This window comes from Fopius arisanus, unplaced genomic scaffold, assembly GCF_000806365.1.
Source record: "Fopius arisanus strain USDA-PBARC FA_bdor unplaced genomic scaffold, ASM80636v1 scaffold00143, whole genome shotgun sequence".
Lineage (NCBI taxonomy): Eukaryota > Metazoa > Arthropoda > Insecta > Hymenoptera > Braconidae > Fopius > Fopius arisanus.
Genome location: NW_011887882.1, coordinates 189534 through 210576, shown reverse-complemented (window position 1 = coordinate 210576; position 21043 = coordinate 189534). Strand labels below are relative to the sequence as shown.

Here is a 21043-nt window from a genome sequence, read left to right as displayed (position 1 = left end):
CAAAAATTTCGAATTTTTCACTTTCAGTGAAAATTTCAGTGAATAGCTCCTCGATGTTCATGTTACCCTGATACTTTTTCAAAAATTTCGAATTTTTCAATTGCGGTGAATACTTACCTAAAGAAAAAATTGGAATTATTTAAAAAAAAAAAATGAATGACGGCGGGATCGAACCCGGGCCGTCGGCGTGCCAGTCGTGCACGTTACTGCTAGGACAACGTGCTCATTTAAAATGATAAATTCGTTAGTGGTATATATTCAATACATTGAATAATTTTTTCCATTGAAAATCCACGAGATGTGGTTTCCCCCTTCCGTACGTGCTACAGTCGGCTAAATTTCAGTTAAACAAATGAAAAACAAAAAGCATTCGTACAGCAGAAAATAAAATTCACCCCGTCGACTTGATGGACACCCCAGCATTGCAATAAAAACTTGGTTAATAAAAAAATTGGCATACATTGCCATTACATCGAACAAAGGCGCCACAGGCGCTACTACCTATATATTTCTAGCATGGAATTCGTAACCTCAAAGTAATCGTGAGATTAATGTGTTAGGTACGTAGTCGAAACTGTTTGAACAATTTGAAAGGATCACTGCTGAGAATACCTATGTTATTTATGTAATACCAGTTACATAAATCAAGTATTTGAGCAAATAATGTCCGATACTTATTCACGGTTGCCTCTCCATCAAGGAGCTTGTAACGAGTTGTACTATCAGGTCCAGGAGTGTGAAAAATCAGTATGCAGAAGTATATGTATATACGATATTAAACATGTCTCATTTATAGTGGAAATGAATATCTTTCATCCTTTTTATCATTGTTTGTATTTACTTTTCTTTTTCTTCTTTTGGTCCACAGCATCATGCATTAAGCAAAATTTTTGGAAAGTGCTCTGATGTACATGTGGCTTTGACAAAGTGTCTTAAACAAAACGTACGCCGTTTAATTTAAATTATTTCTAATTGCAAGTAAATTTGTGAATTATAATTGGCTGTTGCCTTTTTCAGAAACTCAATCTTGCTGCTGCAAACAGAGAACAATCGCGCATCCGTCAGGAAAATGCTAGGAAAAAGTTGAAAGCTGAAAAAAACTCAAACAAGCAATAAATAAATAAATAAATAAATAAACCAATTAATCAATCAGTCAATAATAAAAATGGCAGAAACACCAGTAGAACGACTAGACAAGTTAATTATGGAGGATGATGATTCTATACCAGAAGACGATTCCTTTGAATTTCCAGAGGATGAGGGCATCACTGATATGCTTGACCAAATTTCATTGAAAACACAATTTTCTAGTGTGACAGATCGCTATTTCACGCCTTATTACAAATTAAATATTCAACAGCCCCTGGATGATATTTGCATTAGAATTCACAGTAATCGTATTTGTATGCTGACCTTAGCTCCGAGTCATCCACTTCTTCGAAATGGTGTAAAAATTGAGCGTATAAGCTTCAAAGTGACTGAGAAATTAGATCGGGCTGCTAATAAAGTCTCAGGAAAAGGAAAACATGGGGCACAGCCATTGCAAGAGAGCTCAAATATTTGTATAATATATTGTGACAGTGGTGAAAAATGGAGTATCAAGTGTTGTATGATGGGTAAACTAATTGAAGTCAATGAAACACTTGTGAAAGATCCCCAGTCGATTAAAGAACCACCTCACAAGGGTGGCTACCTAGCAATTATACTACCCAACATTAAAATTTACGAGGAAATGAAAAAAAACTTATTATCCGAACAAGAGTATCAGCAAGTTGTTTTAGAACGGATGAAATCAAAATATCAGTCGGAAGATCAACTGGTACATCAAAATTGTCAAAAAAGATCATTAGAGGATGATTCGATTATATCCTCAAAAGATAAAATAAAAAAGTTGTAATTGCTTTTATACCTGTAGATAATAATATGTAAAATGTAGTATTCCATACATTTCAGATACAAATAAACAATATACATATATATATATATATATTATTATTATTATTATTAAATTGGCAGTATTTATTTCCATATTTTCCTTGATTAAAATTCTATTCGACAAATTAGCAATTAAGTTTATGGTGTTAATTGAACGACGAGTGTCAATGTAAAAAAAAAATCGACGTTTTACAATAAATTTTAATGTATGTATTGGTATTTTTTTTTTGTACTGACCCTCGACGGAATAATGTGAAAAAACTAAGATTTCAATTATATTGTGGTGTATTTGTCTCATGTTTTTTTTTTTTAACCCAATGATGGAGAGTTTCTTTTACATTGATCTGCCTTGGAGAGATGGAAAAAAAACTCAAACTACCACTATCAGTGGGCCAATGGGGCTTTAGTTTTTGCAGCGAGCTCCATCTGCGCCGATGCCACCGATTTCATTCCATCCTGGACTGATGACAAATTCGTCTTCCAAGCTACGAGAAGATCCCTCAATTGCATCCACTGGGGCTTGCCAAATGTTCTATGCATTGTTGAAGAAATGAGCACTTTCCGACCTGCTTGATCCATACGTGCACGAACAAGCTTGGTTTTTAAGACTGTAATAACCCATAAAAAATAAAACTCATCAAATGATTCATTGATTCTATTTCCTACTTGAACCTTTAGTCCGAAGAATTTTCAATGATTGTTCAATTATTGAATAAGTCGATAACTCCTTAATTACTGAGAGAAATTAACGAGCCAGTATGAATTCGTTTAATTTTCCCTGTTAATTGTATTCTCGTCAGACAAAAAAAAAATCCACCGAGAATATTGAATATGGAAATTAACAAGGTGATTATTTTTAATTTACTCATTGATGGGTAGTATAAAATTTTACCATCAATGATGAAACTCTCGACATTATTCTCCTCAAGCTGAAGTTCATTTTGAATAGTCTCAAAGGACATTTCCGGATTTGTTTCAGCTAGTTGCATGAATGTAAGCAGTCTCATTTTTTTCATATTCTGTTCATGATTCAAGCCTAGAAAAATTTTTGAAAAAATGAGAAACCATATAAAAATACAAATGAAATGCTGATATGTACTCACCGACAGTATGCTCTACAAACTCTTTGTGATTACTATAAAATTGTATATAAGATGGCAGTTTCTCTTGGACAAAAATGAGCAGAAGATCGTGGATAAGTTCACCCTCTAGGAATCTAACTGGCTTAAGAGCAAGTAGTGGATCTAAGAGAAAAGTGTTTGGATCGGCTAGAGCGGCTTGAATGCAATGCATGGCATCTTCACGTGCTTCAGAAGCTGTCTCCGCTGTGTAAGTACCAAGAAGTTCTACCATTACAGCAGCAGCTTGATCTCTACAGCCCAAATATATCATAAAAACAGAATCAATAACAATTAGTCTTGAATTTATTATATGCAGATAGCAATATGTTTTCATTCAACTTACCCTTGTTTGCAACTCAAAAGAATTTCATGTAGCAAACGCAATAACTTTTGCATTTGCTCGTTATTAGGTGGAAATGCCTTAAATTGTTCCTTCAACTGTTCAACTCCACTGTAAACAGCTTTGACTTGATCAACATTTCTAGCAACTTGAACAAGATTATAGTAAACGTGATATCTCATCGGGGACTTTTCCTCTAGAGATTGGAAGAGAAGCCAGAGAGCTTTTAGGCAGACCAGTCCCAATTTTTGGCCCGGGGCTTTCTTAAGTTTTTCACAGAATGCTAGAATTAAATTTTCAGCTCTCTCCACTGGAATGTGAATTAGAATGGAGACGATATCGTTGAGGATATTCTCAATTTCTACTTCGTTGCCCTCTTTAAAACAGGCATCACAAACACCTATTATTTTGTGCAAATCATCTTCAATTCCACGGGGTGATTTCTCATCACTTATTTCGGCCCCCAAACTCTTGAAGTAAATTCTCAATTCCTGGGCCTAAAAATTTTTTTATCTTCTTTTAAAACTGACATGTTCACTAAAATCATGTGACTATTACGAAAAATATAAATAAAACTGAAGCCCCTCTTATTGTCTATTAATTTGTAAATTAATTACACACATCGAAGGCGAGTAGAGTAAAAAAATCTAACCTCGAATCTATCTACTAATTTCGGGTCATTTGAATTGAAAATTTTTTATCATTGGAGACAAACCATTGCTCATGAAATAATTTTCAAATTCAATCAACTATGTGAAATAATCACTTACCTGATCCTCAGGCGGTAAATCCATAAAAACCGCAGGCACTTGCATTTTGTGATAAATCTTTCCACGTTTCACTATCCTTTCCTTTTCCTTTTTTTCAATCCTTTAGACCTTTAGCAGACCTTTAGTAAAAAAAGCATGGACTGAAAAGTGTCATGGCGGAGAGCAAAGAGGATTGACTAAAGTAGAGGCTCAGTTCTGGGGGTTTGAGTGACCCCAGCGGCATCGTAGTACTGCACCCCAGGAGAGGGAGGACGCCACACGCAATGGGGGTGTCTACTCGTCAGCCGACTCGATAACTGCCTCAGCCTCAGTAGGCCCACATTTTGTCATTTCTGCCACTTGCAGCACCTGAACCCAGCTCAACGTCATTTAATTTTCAACGGATAAAACTCTTGTTGTATATGGTAAGTAAAGTACTCTCGTCTCTTTATCATTAAAAGAATTTTTTTAATCTTGATTATTTCGGTTATAAACTCTCGATACCTATTCTCCGTGATGCACACGTATATTTCATCTATTCAGGATGACACGTGAGGAGACAGCCCTTGAAAACAAAAAACCTTATTAAAACGATTTAGAATATTCTATTAAAAAAATGTCAAGACGTTGCCAACCGAGTTGGAATCCACCAGTGAGCAAGTGTGGTGCAACTTTGAAACTGTACAACAGCTTGACACGTCAAAAAGAGGTTTTTGTACCTCAATATGGAAATCGAGTGCTCTGGTACAGCTGTGGACCAACTGTTTATGATGCATCTCACATGGGTCATGCCAGGTAACTAAAATGAATTTCTATTTGTACTTTCTTTAGCTTTTTTTAGCCTTCAATTATACACAACATATAGTTACTTATTGGATTAACTTGCGATTTCTCGTCATTCTGTAAACAATTGCATCATACTTACTCCATCAAATTGATTGAGAGGGCAGATGATGCGCTCAACATGAAATTTCCAAGCACCATATTTTTTTTTTGTTTCTTTTCCTCAATTAAACCATACAATTTGTCATTGAATAATATAATGTATGCTTAATAATTAGGTCCTACATATCGTTCGATATATTACGGCGAGTATTATCGGATTATTTTGGCTACGATATCCTCTATGTGATGAACATTACTGATATCGACGATAAAATAATTAAACGTGCCAGGCAGCAGCATCTCTATGAAAAATATATAGAGGAAGATAAATCATTGGATGTTGTACTGGAAGATGGAAAAAACGTAATGTCAGTGTTTGAAGAGACGGTGAGGAGTACAACTGATACTGACAAGAGGGCCATGTTAGAGAAAATGTTGGGAAAGGTCAAATCAGCCGTTGAAAATCTTGAAAGGGCAGTACATAATGGGAATAGCGAAGTGATTAAAGAGCATCAACACGTAAATAAATGAGTGATGAAATAAAAATATAAAAATTATTTTGATTTTTAATAATAAATATAACATAATGATTGTTTCAGGCGCTATTGGTTGAGGCAAAAGATCCTCTGTCGGAGTGGTTAGATAAGAGATTAGGTACATCGCTAACTGAAAATGCATTATTCAATAAATTATCGCAGCATTGGGAGATAGAGTACCATAAAGATATGGATGCACTTAATGTCTTGAGACCAAATGTGTTGACACGGGTCAGTGAGTATGTACCCGAAATAATAGCATATATTGAGAGAATAATGGAGCGTGGTTTGGCGTACGAGAGTAATGGATCAGTATACTTTGATGTTGGAGCATTTGATAAGAAAGAGAATCATCATTATGCCAAGTTAGTACCTGAAGCATATGGGGATGCATCTAGCCTTGAGGAAGGTGAGGGTGATTTGTGTATATCGGAGGAAAGACTTTCTGAAAAACGTTCGCCGACGGATTTCGCTCTGTGGAAATCGTCGAAAGCTGGAGAACCGTGGTGGGAGAGTCGTTGGGGAAAAGGTCGACCAGGCTGGCACATCGAGTGTTCTGTTATGGCTTCGGTAATTTGCGGTGAGAGCTTGGATATGCACACTGGTGGTGTTGATCTCAAGTTTCCTCATCATGATAATGAAATAGCCCAGGCTGAAGCTTACTTCGATAATTCTCACTGGGTCAAATACTTCCTACACTCTGGACACTTGACCATATCGGGCTGCAAAATGTCAAAGTCCTTGAAAAATTTTATAACCATTCAAGAGGCTCTCAAGAGACACACCTCGAGACAACTCAGACTGGCATTTTTACTCCATTCTTGGAAAGATACGTTGGATTACAGTGATAATACAATGGATATGGCGGTACAATATGAAAAGTTCTTGAATGAATTTTTTCTCAATGTCAAATGCCAAATTCGATCTCTTGGCGCAGGAACAACACTCGAAACATTTGTCAAGTGGAATAAGCCTGAGCTTGAGCTTAATAAAAAGTTATCTGCTGCTAAAGACGCAATTCATACAGCACTGTGTGATAATATCGATACAAGAACAGTTCTCGATGTGATCCGCGAACTTGTTGGTCACTGCAATATTTATATCAAACAAGTCAATTCTCCAACAAATACACTTTTACTTCGGGATATCGCTGTATACATTACTAAAATTTTTACAATCTTTGGAGCAATTACTACTCCAAATGATGGCATTGGTTTTCCCATAGAGGCTGATTCAACAAATTTTATCAATGTTGAAGAAACCGTCTTGCCTTATTTAAATATTCTTGGTGAATTCAGAGAGAAAATACGCTGCCAAGCGAAAACAATAAGAGCATGTGAGATTCTCCAAGAATGTGACAGATTACGAGATCAAGTATTACCAAATATGGGTGTACGTTTGGAAGACGATGACAGTGGGATTTGCAGAATAAAATTAGTCAATAGAGATGAATTGTTGAAGGAAAGAGAGATTAAAAAGCGATTTCAGGCAGAGAAAAACGCAGAGAAAGAGAAGAAAAAAGTTGAGGCGGTGGCTGCCAATGCAGCTAAAGAAGCGCTGAAAAAAATTCCACCTACACAAATGTTCACATTACAAACCGATAAGTACTCAACATTCGATGATAATGGCTTACCAACACATGACGCCGAAGGAAAGGAAATCACCAAGGGACAGTTGAAAAAATTGATAAAACTGCAACAGGCGCAGCAAAAAAAATACCAGGAGTATTTGGCGGGTATTCAAAACGGTGCTTAATCATCATATTATGCTAATTACTATATCCAGCCATCACTAGCAAGTCCATTTAATCCCCTCTCATGATAGTCAATTGTTTTATAAACTTTACATTTGGCTTTATTTATTATGCTAGACTATTAAAAAAAAAAATCAACTGTTCCATTATAAAAAATATACATTTTGCATTGTAATTTGCATACTCCTTAATTATTATTTCGTCGATGTATTATTGGGATATGATGTTTGCACAAAAATTGCCAAAATTGACCTTGAAATGTTATAAGAGCGACAGCTAGCGTCTACGCTCTCTTGTCTCCCACAAAAACTCTCCTAGAAATCGTTTAAACAATCGTAAATATGCTTATAAAGTTGTTAATTGCCATATTTAAAAATTATATTATCATAAAATTGGTGAGGATCAGTCAGTTATGAGCATTTGGAAAGCAAATTTTTTGCAAAAGTAAACTTCCAAGACTTTATAAATAATGTAGCAATTGATGGATAATTATGCACAAAAATGATCTGATGACGAATTATTCTTGGCCTTGATGTTGAATTAACGATGAATTACAAATAGTGACGGAGCTATTTGTAAAGTGTTGTTACAGCCACAAGATGGCACCTGAAGTTCAATTCTCGTGACAAAGACACCTTTTGTTATTTATTGAGTTTTTAATCAAAAAAAAAAAAATGTGAAGGTGCGAACTGCGAGGAGAGGAGAATATACCCACAGTGGATCTGATCTGTGAGATTGTGAAGTGATCATTGATCTTATAGTGATTTCGTCAGTTACGTCGTTGTCGATGTGTTGTTAAATACGTAAGATGACTCTGAATGTGCAATCTTAGTTTTACCGGGTATTTCGTATTTTTCTATCATGCGGAATATTTATAATTTCATTATAATGTATAGTGCCTGTTTAAATATCAAGTATTGTGTTCAGAAGGGTAAAGCGCTGGAGATGATGAACATTTATCACTCGAGGACACTCAGTAATAGAAGCACAAGTACATTCAATATCTGTGAGTCATTTTATCTATTTTCTATGCTTTCTTTATTGTCATTTGTCTGACTACTTTTACCGCTGTGATATGACGTATTAAAAAAATATATAGCAAATCAACAGTTGGAAAAAACATATCACATAGATAACGGTGCCACGTTAAAACTTCTGAAAAAATTATAATTTTGGGAAAAATTTAAACATTTTGAATAATTCTGTGATAAATTATGAAATTCCAATTGATTCAATGTTAATTGTGAAAAGGACATTGGGCTATTCTTTCACTATATTCATGCAATTATCGATGCCAACTACCCGCAAAAAAGAGTTGATTTGTTTATGCAAGTTTGTTTTATGCGTCTCGACCAATACCACTGGGGCCAGACTCGTTGAGCCTTGCTCTACACATGGACCACACGATTGAACAATGCGGTGTCTATCTACACTCGATATACTCGTATTGTTCGCGGTTGTCTGCAAATATGTAAAAATAAAAATGAGGATTGAATGAAAGAGACAACAACTCGCTGGGCTGAATAAATGTCAGGCGATACTAGAGCTTGAGGCTTGAGTGTTAAGTTTTGAAAAAAAAATTTTTTTCCACTCAAATGGTTTGTCAGATTTTCAGAGAAGGAAACGACTGCTAGACTCATTGAACAGCGCGGGACTATGTTATGTTTTTTTTTTTTACTATTGTCAATTAAACTTACTGTCTGTGTATTCCTTTATTGGCTGGCTTATACGATTTATACGATGAGGATCAAATGGATAGTGGGGTGTAATGTATTCTTCATGAGAAATGGAAGCGGTATATAGAGCTGTCTTCCCAAGCTCTGGTCATACCACTAGGTTGCTCTCCTCATTTTCACTCCGCGACTCCCCCTTTTGACTTCTCTGTTGATTTAAATACTTTAATTATACATCTCCATTATATTGCATTGTAAAATAGCAAAATAATGAAGGAGAGATTGAAATGAGATTTCCTGAGCACTGCACATGTTGATTGACTCAGCAAAAAATCGTTTCGCTCTCGAATTTCCCGTGAAAAAACTCCCGAAATTTCAAATCACGGAATTATCATGGGGTGTATGAGGCCTATTCAAATTCAACGGTTTCACCCTCTTGTTCTGCGTTGTTCGCTATTCCGTTCCATTTCGTTCTCTTCTTGTACCTTGACATCTCTGACGGGCATTTCCACTCACTCTCGCACGATCGCATTTCCCTCTATTTGGGCGCGAGTATTAAAAAAAATGTAGCAAAAAATATGAAACGAGGAGGAATAAAAGTGCAGCAGTGGTAAGAGCTCGTTAAATTACAACAGTTATATCCCGGGGGCTTCCGGGGGGTGGGACTTGGCACTGGCGAGGGTGAATCCAACTTTATATGCATGTGGAACATTCAAACGTCAATCAGGGATCACCGATATACTCGACATGATTTTTCCCTCGGTGTTGTTAAGGTTAAGGGGTGCATTTTTTTCCCTCTCCTCACCTCAAAAAATTGTTAAGCATTGAAAAAAAAAGTGCCATGCCAAGTGTGTTTGCCTTTTTTCTCACTCAATTCTTGACTCCATACGCCTCGAGAGTGATTTTTTTTTCTCGCTAACCGTCACGCATTGTTAACGTCATTTTTTTCATTCTCTTTCAAAATTTTTCATTCTTTCCGAATGAATTTTTTGGTTACTCTGGTGAAATACAACGCCCAAGATATTTCCAAGCGTTCAATTTTTCCACATGAAAAGTCCATGGGAGTAGAAAGTGTTTTAAAAATGAATAAGAAATAGATAGACGTGGGGAATTGTTGTTAGAAAGGAAAATATGAGATTTAATGGAGCAAATATATGGTAAGATCAAGTGGGCACTCTGTGGCGCGGCGGTGCGCAGAAGAAGCCGAGTTTATAGGTGCACGCATCGTCGCATCCCCGAGGGAGGGTTCGGTGGATGAGCAGTGGAGAAGTATAGAGGTACAAAGGGGAATAGAGCTCACTTCTATAACTCTATCGAACCATTTACTAGAGCCCCCCCCCCCCCATACGATTTGCCCAAGACCGCGCTACTATCACTTGAGGAAAAAACTATATACACTTCGTCCATATCTCCAACCTACTACCGCAATATAATAGTCATTTCATATATTTTTCCTTTTTTCATTAGTTGAGCTTTAGTAAGAGGATTTTTTAAATCAGCCTATGTGGCTGCTTATGGCATATTTTCTGGCTCTTTATGCTAATTGTCAACCCTTCTACAGCTGTCGCGTGCCCTTAATTTTTTTTTTTTTCACAACTCCTGTGTCGTGAAAAATGCCGGGGATATGACGAGAAGCAAAAAAAAAGTAGTTAAAAAAGTGAGAAGGAGAGAAGAAAAAAGTACATATATCTTCCTACGTATAGTTTTTTTCGACCTTTCATTTGCCACGTTGCCCGTTTCACGCTCTTGTTTTTCGCCCGAGACAAAACACACGCGTCACCTATCCGGGGACTACGTGCCACATCGAGGGGTTGAAAAGGGTTAGAATGAGTGAAACTAAAAAGCTTATCTAGTTTTTCCCCTTCTCCATTGTTTTCTTCTCTTTTTTTCTCATTACCAGTACTGCTCGCGTTTGATGCAAAAAAATTTATATATTTGGCTGTATAACATATAACAACCACTCATAAATCTCCATCAGTATTATATTAGAAAAAATTGATTGTGGGAATCAAGTCCAACCCTTTCAGGACATGCGCACGAATGACATGCGAGGGGAGATAATTAGCTTTGGCTGGTGCAAAATGGACGCAAATTTTATGAGCAATGGCGAAAATTAAACAAATAGAAATAGTATGAATAAGGAGGAAGGGAAAGTATCGGAGTGTAGTTAGCGGGGCGCGCCTCCAGTTTCTTTGAATTAAACATCGTGCCCGCTTCAATCAGTCCCAGGAGCCGACGGAAAGACTCCCTTGCCCCCCACACACACACACACCCGACCGCCAAACTTCTTTTTTACATTCCTCTTTATTTTACACCCAACCAGAGAGTCTTCTTCCAAAGACGCTACCCTCTTTTCACCAAAGGCAGTGAGTTTTCCGAGAGTCACCCCATCGAGAGCCACCCACCCCTTTTTTGTAGCCACCCTCCAATGGGCGACGTCCCGAGATCTATTTCTTTATAAATTTGTAATCAGACGCCGTGCCGTACTTTCCACCATCTCTTTCTCTTCACTTTCTTCTTCGGCATTTTTTCATCAACTCGTCCAGAAATTCCATCGGATGTACCTATTTTTTTTCATTTTTCATGATTTTTTCACTCTCGTCTCTCTCATCGCAACTTTTTTCAGTGTCTAAGGCATTTCTGAACATGAATAACTTCAATCCAATAAAATCCCTCGTCTTTGTATGGTTTTCAACACTTGACAATACCAATTTTCCAAAAAATTGAACATTCATTATTTCATAGTGGATTTTTCTTTATAATATGGAAAAAATGTTGTCAACCGCTTGGGGCGAGATATATGAAGTTTATTTTATTCTTCGTGTATTTATACAGTCTATCCCAGTGTGGCCCTGTGGCACTTTGCTTTTAGTAAAATTTATATCATGATATGAGAAGGAAACAACGGAGTTTCAAAGTTTTTTTTTTTTTTTTTTTTTTTTTTTGCTCAAGTGAAGTGGAAGGAAGGGCGAGTGCTGTCAGGAAATTACAAATTTGTTGTGAAGATTTGGTTTGTTTTTATTTCATGTGGATTGCTCGGATATATAACACGTGTCAACTTGCGGGTATCCATTCTGCATGATGGTTTTGAGTGGTCGAAGCAAATTAGTCACGCAGAATGAGTTTGTGAATCGGCCAGGCTAACTCAGTATTGGGGTAAATTCTCTCTCACTTTTTTCAAATTGATCTCCAGGGCGATCGAGTTTGTAAGAGGAAGGGTGAGTTACGCCTCTCATTCTCTCTTTTATTTTACAAACTTTTCTGTGGAACCCTCTATGCGAAGAAAACGACGTTAAAGGGTGTCGTGTACAGAAAAATCGGATTAACGCCGCTCGGCTTTGTATTTCCATCAATTTCAAACCCCTCGGGTTATTTTTATTTATTTACTCATTTATGATAAAAATTGTAAAAATATTTAAATTGGCATATTGGTAGAAAATTAATGGACAATTGAGTGATTGATTTAACAGTACAGATGGCTAGATCGATGTAAAGGAAGAATTGAGAAAAAGGTATAAGTATAATATCAGGAAATGTATTTTCGACAATAGCAGCACGTACGTCCTCTCGAGCAATTATCACTCTTGCCGAAGTGAAAAAAATATTCACATGCAATTTCTTATTTCCGTCTCTGCGCTCGTTTTAGGTCTTCCTTTTCACCCTGCCCGTTCGCCCCCAAAAATAAAGATTTGATCATACACGAAGGAGGGTAAAAAAAGCGGCCACAGAGATAGATAGATCTGCAAAGTTACCCAGTGCAACTGAGATGAAAAAAAAAGCCGGTGAGGGGGATGAAGCTAACCCCTGGGCAAAGCCACCCCCTGAGCCATGAAAAAAAAAACTTTTACCCCACTCGGGGTAACGATTTTTTTCACTGCTTCTACAGTCCCCTCATCCTCCCCACCCCACTTGTCCCTGAATTTCTTCAACCCCATCTCTTGGCGCACACTAATTACGTTTTTAAGCGAAATTACTTGCGCGACCAGCCGGGGCCCCGTTCGGCACCCAAGCCCAAATAGGGAGAGCCCAGATGAAATACCGGGGGTGCACTCTTTATTTTATTCTTTCTCATTTTATAGCATCGTCCAAGGTTTCCTTACCCCAACAATACTCACCCTCTCCTTCGTCTTTCTTCATTTTTTAATGCTTCGTTTTCCTTTCTCATTGGGCATTCCACTTTATCTAAGGGAGTTAGACTCTCCGATTACGAAAAAATTTTAAATGGCATTGTCGGCCTCGTTATTCATTTTCATTTTATTCTCATAAATGGCAATACTCCTTGAGATCTGTTATTGGCCCTGGCGTGAATTCACTGTATCTAGCTTGCTCTAGCGTTCAAACACCAGTAGGTTTTATAATATATTACCAGTGTAAGATTTTTTTTTCCGAAAATTTTTGTATATTCCACTGTCCACCATCTACTAAACTCGTTTCGTATACGCCGACATCAGTGGCATAAAAAAATCAGCGTCACCCTCCCTTACTCCTGAACATTAAATCCATACACTCTCACTGGGAAAATTTCCTCAGGGCCGTCAACCCTTCCTAATTCGTTGGCAGTTTCTGTTCCAAGAGTTGTGCGCATCTCATGAATAATTTCGAACCCCTTGGTCCTCTTCTCCGATGGGTCGATCATAAAAAAGGCGCACGTACGCAGCCACACATATCCATACGTCACTGAAAGCCATAGGGGTAGATGAAAAAGAAGAAAAAAAATAGTATATATATATATATATATATGAGGGGTGCAACCGGACCACGGTGCTGCAAATCCCTGTAGATAAAAAGTGTGTGCCACCCCAGAAGAATTGTGCGGAGAGAACTCCACACACACACACACACACACACACACACACGCGCGCAGAGAGAGAGAGAGAGGGGGTATAAGTAGAATACAACTCTGTGACTCACCCAGGCCTTTTTTTTTTCAACCAATTTTCCATCCCTTTTTTTTATACATCGCGCTCTTTTGCATGGGGGTACCGAATTCTTTCCTCGTGTCTTATCAAGGGATGAAAAAAAAGGGTTCCGCCAACACCCCTCAATTTGAGCTCGAGTTCTATTTCAACCATCTACCTACATTTATTTATCTTCAGCGCTGAAATATTCAACATTTTCCTTGGCATAACAAATTATTGACATTTATTAAAATATAAAATATGCGAAATGGGTGGAAAGGCTGAATTTATATTCAATCATATAATGCTATACGTGCCTGACGCGAAAGCCTCACAATGGAAGTAGAAAATTCAACCCTCGGAAATGTCACACAACATAGAAGAGGACACGTTTGTCCTCCACACCATCGTGTGGCTGGACATTCTCCCAAACATTTACATGTTATATATTTTTCGGACAGCTTTAATTTATTTTTATCGATTTTCCGGCGATACTTTTATTTTTCTCTGGTACGTACGAAAGGGGAGAGAAGTTGGTAGATCAAATGATTTTTTGGTGAATGGATGTGGAGGGTAGAAAAGGAGAGTAAAAGTGAGGATGAATGAAAGAAATGAGGTCAGGGCATGTAGGAAAAGTAGTGAGATGAAAAGAGAGAAGAAATAAACCGATAGCTGCCCACTTGAGTTATTTCAAGTACATCCAAGAGGCCCCTTGTGACTCTTTTTTTTCTTCTTCTCTCTTGTTTTTCATTGACTTTGATATAATTCACTAATGAAAGAATTCACTAACGGCCACTTTTAACTTTATAATATCTCCCTCCTCCGCATCGACGTTGGATTTTCAGTTATAAGTATATACTAGTTGAGTGTATCCTTATCGAATTGAATCACGCTAATAAAATCACTTCTTCTCTTAGAAACTTGAAATTGGCTTTTTGATAAGACAAACATTTACATTTTTAGAGGATAATTTTGAGAGTCGCTTATTCGCTCTCGCATTGTTTATCCGGGGAATTAATTTGCCCTCGGCTCCTTCTACGCTATTGAATATTTTTATCACCCTCTTATCTAATGTGATTGCTGAGCGCATTGCATTTAACTCTGACATACGATAGATACAAACTTGGAGTGACAATACCTACTTGAAGAAAAATGGTTCCACATAGTTCTTGTCTATCTTCGTTCCCTGAGACTTTGGTGAAATGAAAAGGGAAAGAAAGTGAAGGGTGGTTACTACTACGCAAAACCCTGGCGTCTTCGCCCACTTTCCCTCTTCAACTCTTGAATTGTACCGCGCACGCTTAATATTTTCACTCCCTCACTCCTTCGCTCCCCCCAACCCCCCATTTCTCCTGACTCGTATTTTACTTCAAGCAAGAAAACTATCTTGCGTAATTAACCAAGGCGCGGCTGACATACTCTTTTTCCCTGCCCTGCGCCTGCCTGCCTCCTCTACTCCTCTGCAAACGCCATTTTCTCTCATTAATTCATCTTATAATATAGCAATCGCAATTACATGGAAAATTTACTGGATTTTATTAATCCATTAACCAGCCAACAGAATTATTTAATAATTCGATGAAATGCCAATGTTTTTTTCTCCTCCATTCAAGGAATTATTTTCATGATATAAGTCAGACACTATAGATGATCATTTTGATATTAAAATTTCAAGTGAGAATTTAAAGCAAGATAACTGTCGTGTAGGAAATAGCTAATCTTGGGATTTCTATGGAATAGCATGAGCTCGCACTCTTTGAATGAATTACCAATATTTGAAATAATTATGGGGAGGTAAAACGGGTATGAGGATTGGTTATATGTGTTATATGCTAGCAATACCAGGAAACATATGCAGTGGATGTGAGTCTCTGTACGTGGTCCATTGTGTGGTCGGTTTGACAATGGAGAGCTCGGGATAATAGATATTTTATCGCTTCATGGCTTGGCTACATCATTTACATAATAGTCCAGCGCCATCCTCTTGATCCATACACCAACCTCCATTTCAACAGCTATCAACCAAACATTCGCATTTATCATTTATGTAATGCCACATTCAAAAGTTTATTTAATGTCCCCTATATTTTATATCATAGTTGATAAAGAATTGAATATAGTATATAATGAAAGTTGAATAATTAAAAATGTGACAATTAAGATTTCGGTCTTTTTTGAACTTCGACCTTGAACTTGAACGATCAAAAGCATTGAAACCCCCAACTGTTCCATTCACCATGAATGCCAATCGATAACATTGATTTTTTTTTTCCTTTTTATACCTACTAGACAGTAACCTGCATCCATAGCGCCCCTCCCCCCACCCTATATATTTTTTTCCCGTTTTTGACTTACGAATGGAAGCTTTGAAATTGACCACATTTAAGTTCCATATTTTTGTCGTATATCAAATTCAGTATAACCCAAAGAGTTCGAAAATGCAATTCTCCACTTGTTTTTTTTCTTTTTTTTTTTTTACTGTTGGTGGGACAAGGGGTTATAGGAAAATTATAGTGCGATCGAGGTAATAACGGGATGCGGATGCACCGGAAGTCATGGGCCTGCCTGTTTTATGGGTCTTTGATCGTTGCGTTTTAGCCAAGGGTTGGACCACTAAATTATCCACTTTTAGGGTTATTATTATCGGTTCATTAATTTACTATAGGATTATAATTATGATTGTGAATGTTGGAATGGACATGGGATAAGTTAGTTAATTTTGTAATAAGTTGAAATAAAATTTGCTTGTGAACTTGGCCAGTCCGAGACGTTCAACAGATAGAATAAAAATCCACACGGAAATAGAAAGCGAATGAAATTCATGTCTACACGGTATATACCTTGAAGAAAAACGAGGCGAGAGAAGAAGTTTCTCCTTTTTTTTTGGCTAGCGAGGGTGTTGGAATATGGGGATATATACATATATCGATCAAGACAGGGTTGTATTCCCATAAATGTAATCCATAAAATAAGAGAAAGGAGGCAAGTAAATGCGGGAGTTACTGAGGAACGAGAAATAGATCAAGAGCAAGAGCCCATGGGCTATCTCATGAATTTACTGCATATTGGCTCGTTTGGGATTTCGCAGTCTCAATATATAACTCGACAATACTTTCAATTTTTCTTGTTGGAGTGGAAAAAAGTGGGTGATGGAGAAGTACCTGAGAAATGGGAGCATCTGTAATGTGGGAAAAGGGTTTCCACGTAAAGAGAAATTGACAAGTGGATAAAGCTATAGATTGATTGAAAAAGTATAATTGAAAAGTTGTCCGGGGGTGTGGTGTCCTTGGGTTTTAGTAATTGTACGTTGCCATGGAAATGGATGTTTGTTTGGGGTGGTTTGGTCAGAGGAGTGGGCGGAGTGGTGGATTTGCCCCAGTCGAAGACCAGTCCAAATATATATCGGAAGGGTTGCCAAGAGTATTTTGCCAATCTTTGGAAAACTCTCCTCAACTCTCTAGAATATAATGACTATTTCAATTTTTCATAATGACGCGGTAAGGGAAAAATAGTATAGATGGAAAACATCGAGGACGGTGTGGCCCTGGGTACATCCCCACTCCTGTTGGATGGCATCCACCCTAGAAAAAAGAGTTAATATTGATCCGTTTTTTTATTTGAGTCACCCCCAGGTTTTTCACCCTCGCTATTTTTTTTCTCTTCTCGTTTCGGCCCGTGGCTCACCGTTGCCTACCCCGTCCGTGCAACGAGGACAGAATTAGTGTTTCTATAGCAACTACCCCGCCCGTTTCTTTTTCCTTTTTTTCACTCTCTCATCCTCGAACGTCTCGGATCCACGAGTCCGAGTTCACGAAAGATAGGAAAAGAATAAAGAAAGGGGGGGATGAAAAATTCAAGTTGGATTGTGTACCGTGTCCCAGGCAAGGGGATTCTGCATTTATAAGTATGTGGAAACGGTGGTGGGAGCTTTACTGAGGAGACGAGTGTAAGGAAATAAAGAGGATCCTTATTTTTCGTTAACGAGACAGGCGTCTTGGCTCGATGGACCATTACCGTTCAATTCTTATTCTCTGTCCAAGAATTTTAATATCGCCTTGGGCGACAACCATCTCCCAACTCTTCCCACCACCCACCTAAATATTTCTCTTTTTTCACCACCGTGTCTACATGATAATCAGCAAAATGGAAAATGTCAATGTTGCATCAGAAGTTGAGCATTTCATCCTTTCAAATCGCTTCTTTTCCCTCTTGACTTTTATTTAAAAAATTTTTAACAATACGAATCATATGGTCTGTCTGAAAAAAAGAATAAGCCAATGCTATGTAGAATTTCCATCTGGAGAATGAGTGAGAGTATCAATGAAAATGGAGAATCGTAGCTATCCTTCAAGCCAGTGAGTTGATGCATATTTCAAAGACATATTTGTAAGACTATACACGTGACACCGTTGAAATATATCTCCTTTAACTTTTGAAAAATTATCATTTTCATCCCCTATTTTTCATCTCTACCTGTTTATCTATTTTATAAATTCACCGTTAAAATAATGCTTATTTGTCGGATATTTTTCATGAAACCATAATTGGCGTTATCTTTTAGTTTTAGGAATATTTTTTATGAATTTCGCCAAAACAGGTGATGAAATAAAAATCATGGCTCAGTTACTTATTGAAATGGTCATCACCAGGTGTCTATAATAATTCAGTACAGTACCTCAAATGATGGGTGTAAATTAAGCAAGTAACGAAGTCTGTTTCTCGCGCCTGAAAATATTCTCATTTCATCGACTTCCGTACACACTTTTCACCTGCCATTGCCACTTTTTTCCATCAGTGAGCTACGGGCCGATAGACCAAACTAACGCCTACATATTTTATCTGACAACATCTCTTTGGGAGCGATAAAAATTTCAACTTTTCACGTACGACACCTGCTGGACTATGAAGGTGCCACACGCCCTCGTTGAAAAACTTGAAATTCTTTTCATATATATTAAATGTGACTCATTAATTATTTATTGTCAAGGCCTAGAATTTATCGAATAAAATAAATAAAATTCGTCGCAGACATTTTTTTTGAGAATTCAAATAATTTTGCTTGATATTTTGCTACATGCCCGGGGACATCACGAAATCATAAACTTTCAGTTGAAAAAAACTCTATCCTTATCCTATATAGATAGACCGACCACCTGTCGTGACGGTAAGATTGGAGGACTCGTGTCCTCGGCCATTTTCGGTGATTTTCGGCGATTTTTAAAGTGCCTCGGTAAAAGGGCGCCCTCGACTTTAAAGGATTCGCCATATGGCTATCCTAGGGATAGAATCAAGCATCCTTCGGGGAAAAAGGGGCCCATTTATTTGGCGCGTGCTGTATAATTAACGAGTCGAGAGAGCGAGTCTGGCCCCATTTCACATCAAATTCTCTTTTTATTTCTCTCTGACCTTCGCTTTAAGAAATAATGAGACAGCAAGCCAATTTTTCAGTATAAAAATTAAGCCGGAAAATTCGAACATTTAAATAGAGAAATATTAATTTATAAATTATTTATTTGGCTGATATGGGGTGCCCCTTTCAGCGACTTTCCGGCCCCGGGATTTCATGTATAATTTCATAACTGTCTGGTTTCATTGGCAAAATCGTATGGCGTTTTCTCGGGCTTGACTATTGTCGCTTAGAATATTTTCCAAAAAAATAAATTAAAGTCAACGGTATAACCCCCTACCCCATTTTTTGTTTTCTTTCCACTGAGATTTCACTAATTGTAAGAATAGGTGAATCAATATATTTCTTTCGCAATATCTTAAAAGATACTGGCAAATATCCAAAAATAATGAATAAACCGTGAGAATGAAGAATTTGCTGACGAATGGAGAGGATACATATCCTTGTGCATCTGCCACGTGCCCCCACATTACGGCATAATGTGTCACTGTGCCACCGGCCCCTTTTCTCTTCCGTTCTCGAATCATAAAGAAGAATAAAGATAGACGTACAATATATACTACATAAAGTGAAAACGTAAACGCGTTTGCGCACACTCGTAACCACCCCCTTTGTGCACGTGGCAGCCGCGTGGAATCCTAGATTTTGGAAACCTCTAATTCAATGGCGGCAGCTGAATGCAGGTCTTGTCCCAAGGGGACAGCAACCTATTTTTTACATTTCAATTTTTTCCACAATCTAGTGACATTGAATTGATGCGTCGCGCTAAATCTGCGCGTGAGTCGTACAGTAAAAAATATAACTTACCTGGCAGGAATTCAAAAATCCGTCAATTCCTCACCTTAAAAGGTTTAATTAATAAATAAATAAATGCAAAGAAAAAAAAACACTTGAAAACGATTGAACAGCGACTCTTTAATAATAAAAATATGCTCGACGAGTGTCGAATCGAGAGACAATTGAATGCCCGTTTATACACTGATTCATTTAATTAAATTAATTTAAAATCGAGATACGCTTTTACAATTGCCTTCTTCTAGCCGGATGATTAGTTTGTCAGTTCAATTATGTAAAATTCACTTGAGAGAAAGTGAGAGAGAGAGAGAGAGAGAGAGAGAAAGAAAGACAGAATACGATCATTTCGATCGAATTATAAAAAATGTCCTCTTCTATAATTCACATTATTTTCATCATTTTTCTTTTTTTTTTTATTACTCCTGCTCGCTTATTCATAGGGATACCATGTAAAATCAGTCTTGTGGTTGAGATATATTAGGTGTCTGGTGAGGTAGTGTCAGTTTCATAGTATACATTTGTTTCATCATATTTGTTTTTACGTTAATTCTTCCATCTTAAATAACTTCCCTGTGCGCCATTGAAATTGTTGCTTGTTGCACGGTATCATCAGGCAGGTACAAAAAATAATAAAGGAAAATATATACTTTTTATATGGCGATAAAGTAAATTGTCATGATATATGTGACGATTGCATTATGTGTGCACTGAGCGGGAACAATTTACAATGGTTTCTCATTCATATTTTTCTATTTTTCGTAAGATCTGTTTTGTACCGCGTACTCATCGAGAATCAAATTACTTGAATATATGTCATTTTTCCTAAAGGAAAATTCGTTTAAAAATTATTAATCTCATTCATTGGTTACAGAGATATTTTTGTGGAAAAATTACATTCAATCAAATACTGAGATTCACGTTAAATATTGTACATTTACATTTTACTTACTG

The 21043-nt window shown here is 37.3% G+C and overlaps 3 protein-coding genes across 7 annotated transcripts; 2 read left to right on the top strand and 1 right to left on the bottom strand.

Annotated features, from left to right (window-relative positions):
* The first annotated feature begins 453 nt into the window (after positions 1-453).
* On the top strand, positions 454-1985 carry LOC105272142 (protein Simiate). Of its 5 annotated transcripts, none has more exons than XM_011314069.1 (3): positions 454-560; positions 869-943; positions 1018-1985. In XM_011314069.1, exon 3 carries the CDS (start codon positions 1166-1168, stop codon positions 1895-1897), a length of 732 nt encoding a protein of 243 aa, XP_011312371.1. In that variant the 5' UTR covers positions 454-560; positions 869-943; positions 1018-1165; the 3' UTR covers positions 1898-1985. The 5 variants fall into 5 exon arrangements, with proteins under 5 accessions (XP_011312371.1, XP_011312373.1, XP_011312369.1 ...); XM_011314067.1 differs by having other exon boundaries at positions 494-747; XM_011314070.1 differs by having other exon boundaries at positions 494-757.
* Positions 1986-2202: 217 nt separating this feature from the next.
* eIF3m (eukaryotic translation initiation factor 3 subunit m) lies at positions 2203-4332 on the bottom strand. Its single transcript, XM_011314066.1, has 5 exons — positions 4167-4332; positions 3400-3893; positions 3039-3307; positions 2828-2971; positions 2203-2543 (listed from the first exon to the last, which is right to left on the bottom strand). The coding sequence occupies exons 1-5, from the start codon at positions 4209-4211 to the stop codon at positions 2320-2322; spliced, it is 1176 nt and encodes a 391-aa protein (XP_011312368.1). The 5' UTR covers positions 4212-4332; the 3' UTR covers positions 2203-2319.
* A 96-nt stretch (positions 4333-4428) lies between these two features.
* CysRS (cysteine--tRNA ligase, cytoplasmic) lies at positions 4429-7494 on the top strand. The gene is made up of 4 exons (XM_011314065.1): positions 4429-4570; positions 4689-4940; positions 5207-5549; positions 5630-7494. Exons 2-4 carry the CDS (start codon positions 4762-4764, stop codon positions 7319-7321), a joined length of 2214 nt encoding a protein of 737 aa, XP_011312367.1. The 5' UTR covers positions 4429-4570; positions 4689-4761; the 3' UTR covers positions 7322-7494.
* Positions 7495-21043: the final 13549 nt, after the last annotated feature.

Excerpts from the sequence above, each read along its gene's own strand:
- LOC105272142 (XM_011314069.1), top strand. The coding sequence starts at position 1,166 with ATGGCAGAAACACCAGTAGAACGACTAGACAAGTTAATTATGGAGGAT.
- eIF3m (XM_011314066.1), bottom strand. The coding sequence starts at position 4,211 with ATGCAAGTGCCTGCGGTTTTTATGGATTTACCGCCTGAGGATCAG. Across the intron at positions 2,972-3,038 it reads GTTTGTAGAGCATACTGTCG|GCTTGAATCATGAACAGAAT; the intron begins GTGAGTACATAT and ends AAATTTTTCTAG. Across the intron at positions 2,544-2,827 it reads CGAGAGTTTCATCATTGATG|TCTTAAAAACCAAGCTTGTT; the intron begins GTAAAATTTTAT and ends GGGTTATTACAG.
- CysRS (XM_011314065.1), top strand. The coding sequence starts at position 4,762 with ATGTCAAGACGTTGCCAACCGAGTTGGAATCCACCAGTGAGCAAGTGT. Across the intron at positions 4,941-5,206 it reads TCTCACATGGGTCATGCCAG|GTCCTACATATCGTTCGATA; the intron begins GTAACTAAAATG and ends CTTAATAATTAG. Across the intron at positions 5,550-5,629 it reads TGATTAAAGAGCATCAACAC|GCGCTATTGGTTGAGGCAAA; the intron begins GTAAATAAATGA and ends TGATTGTTTCAG.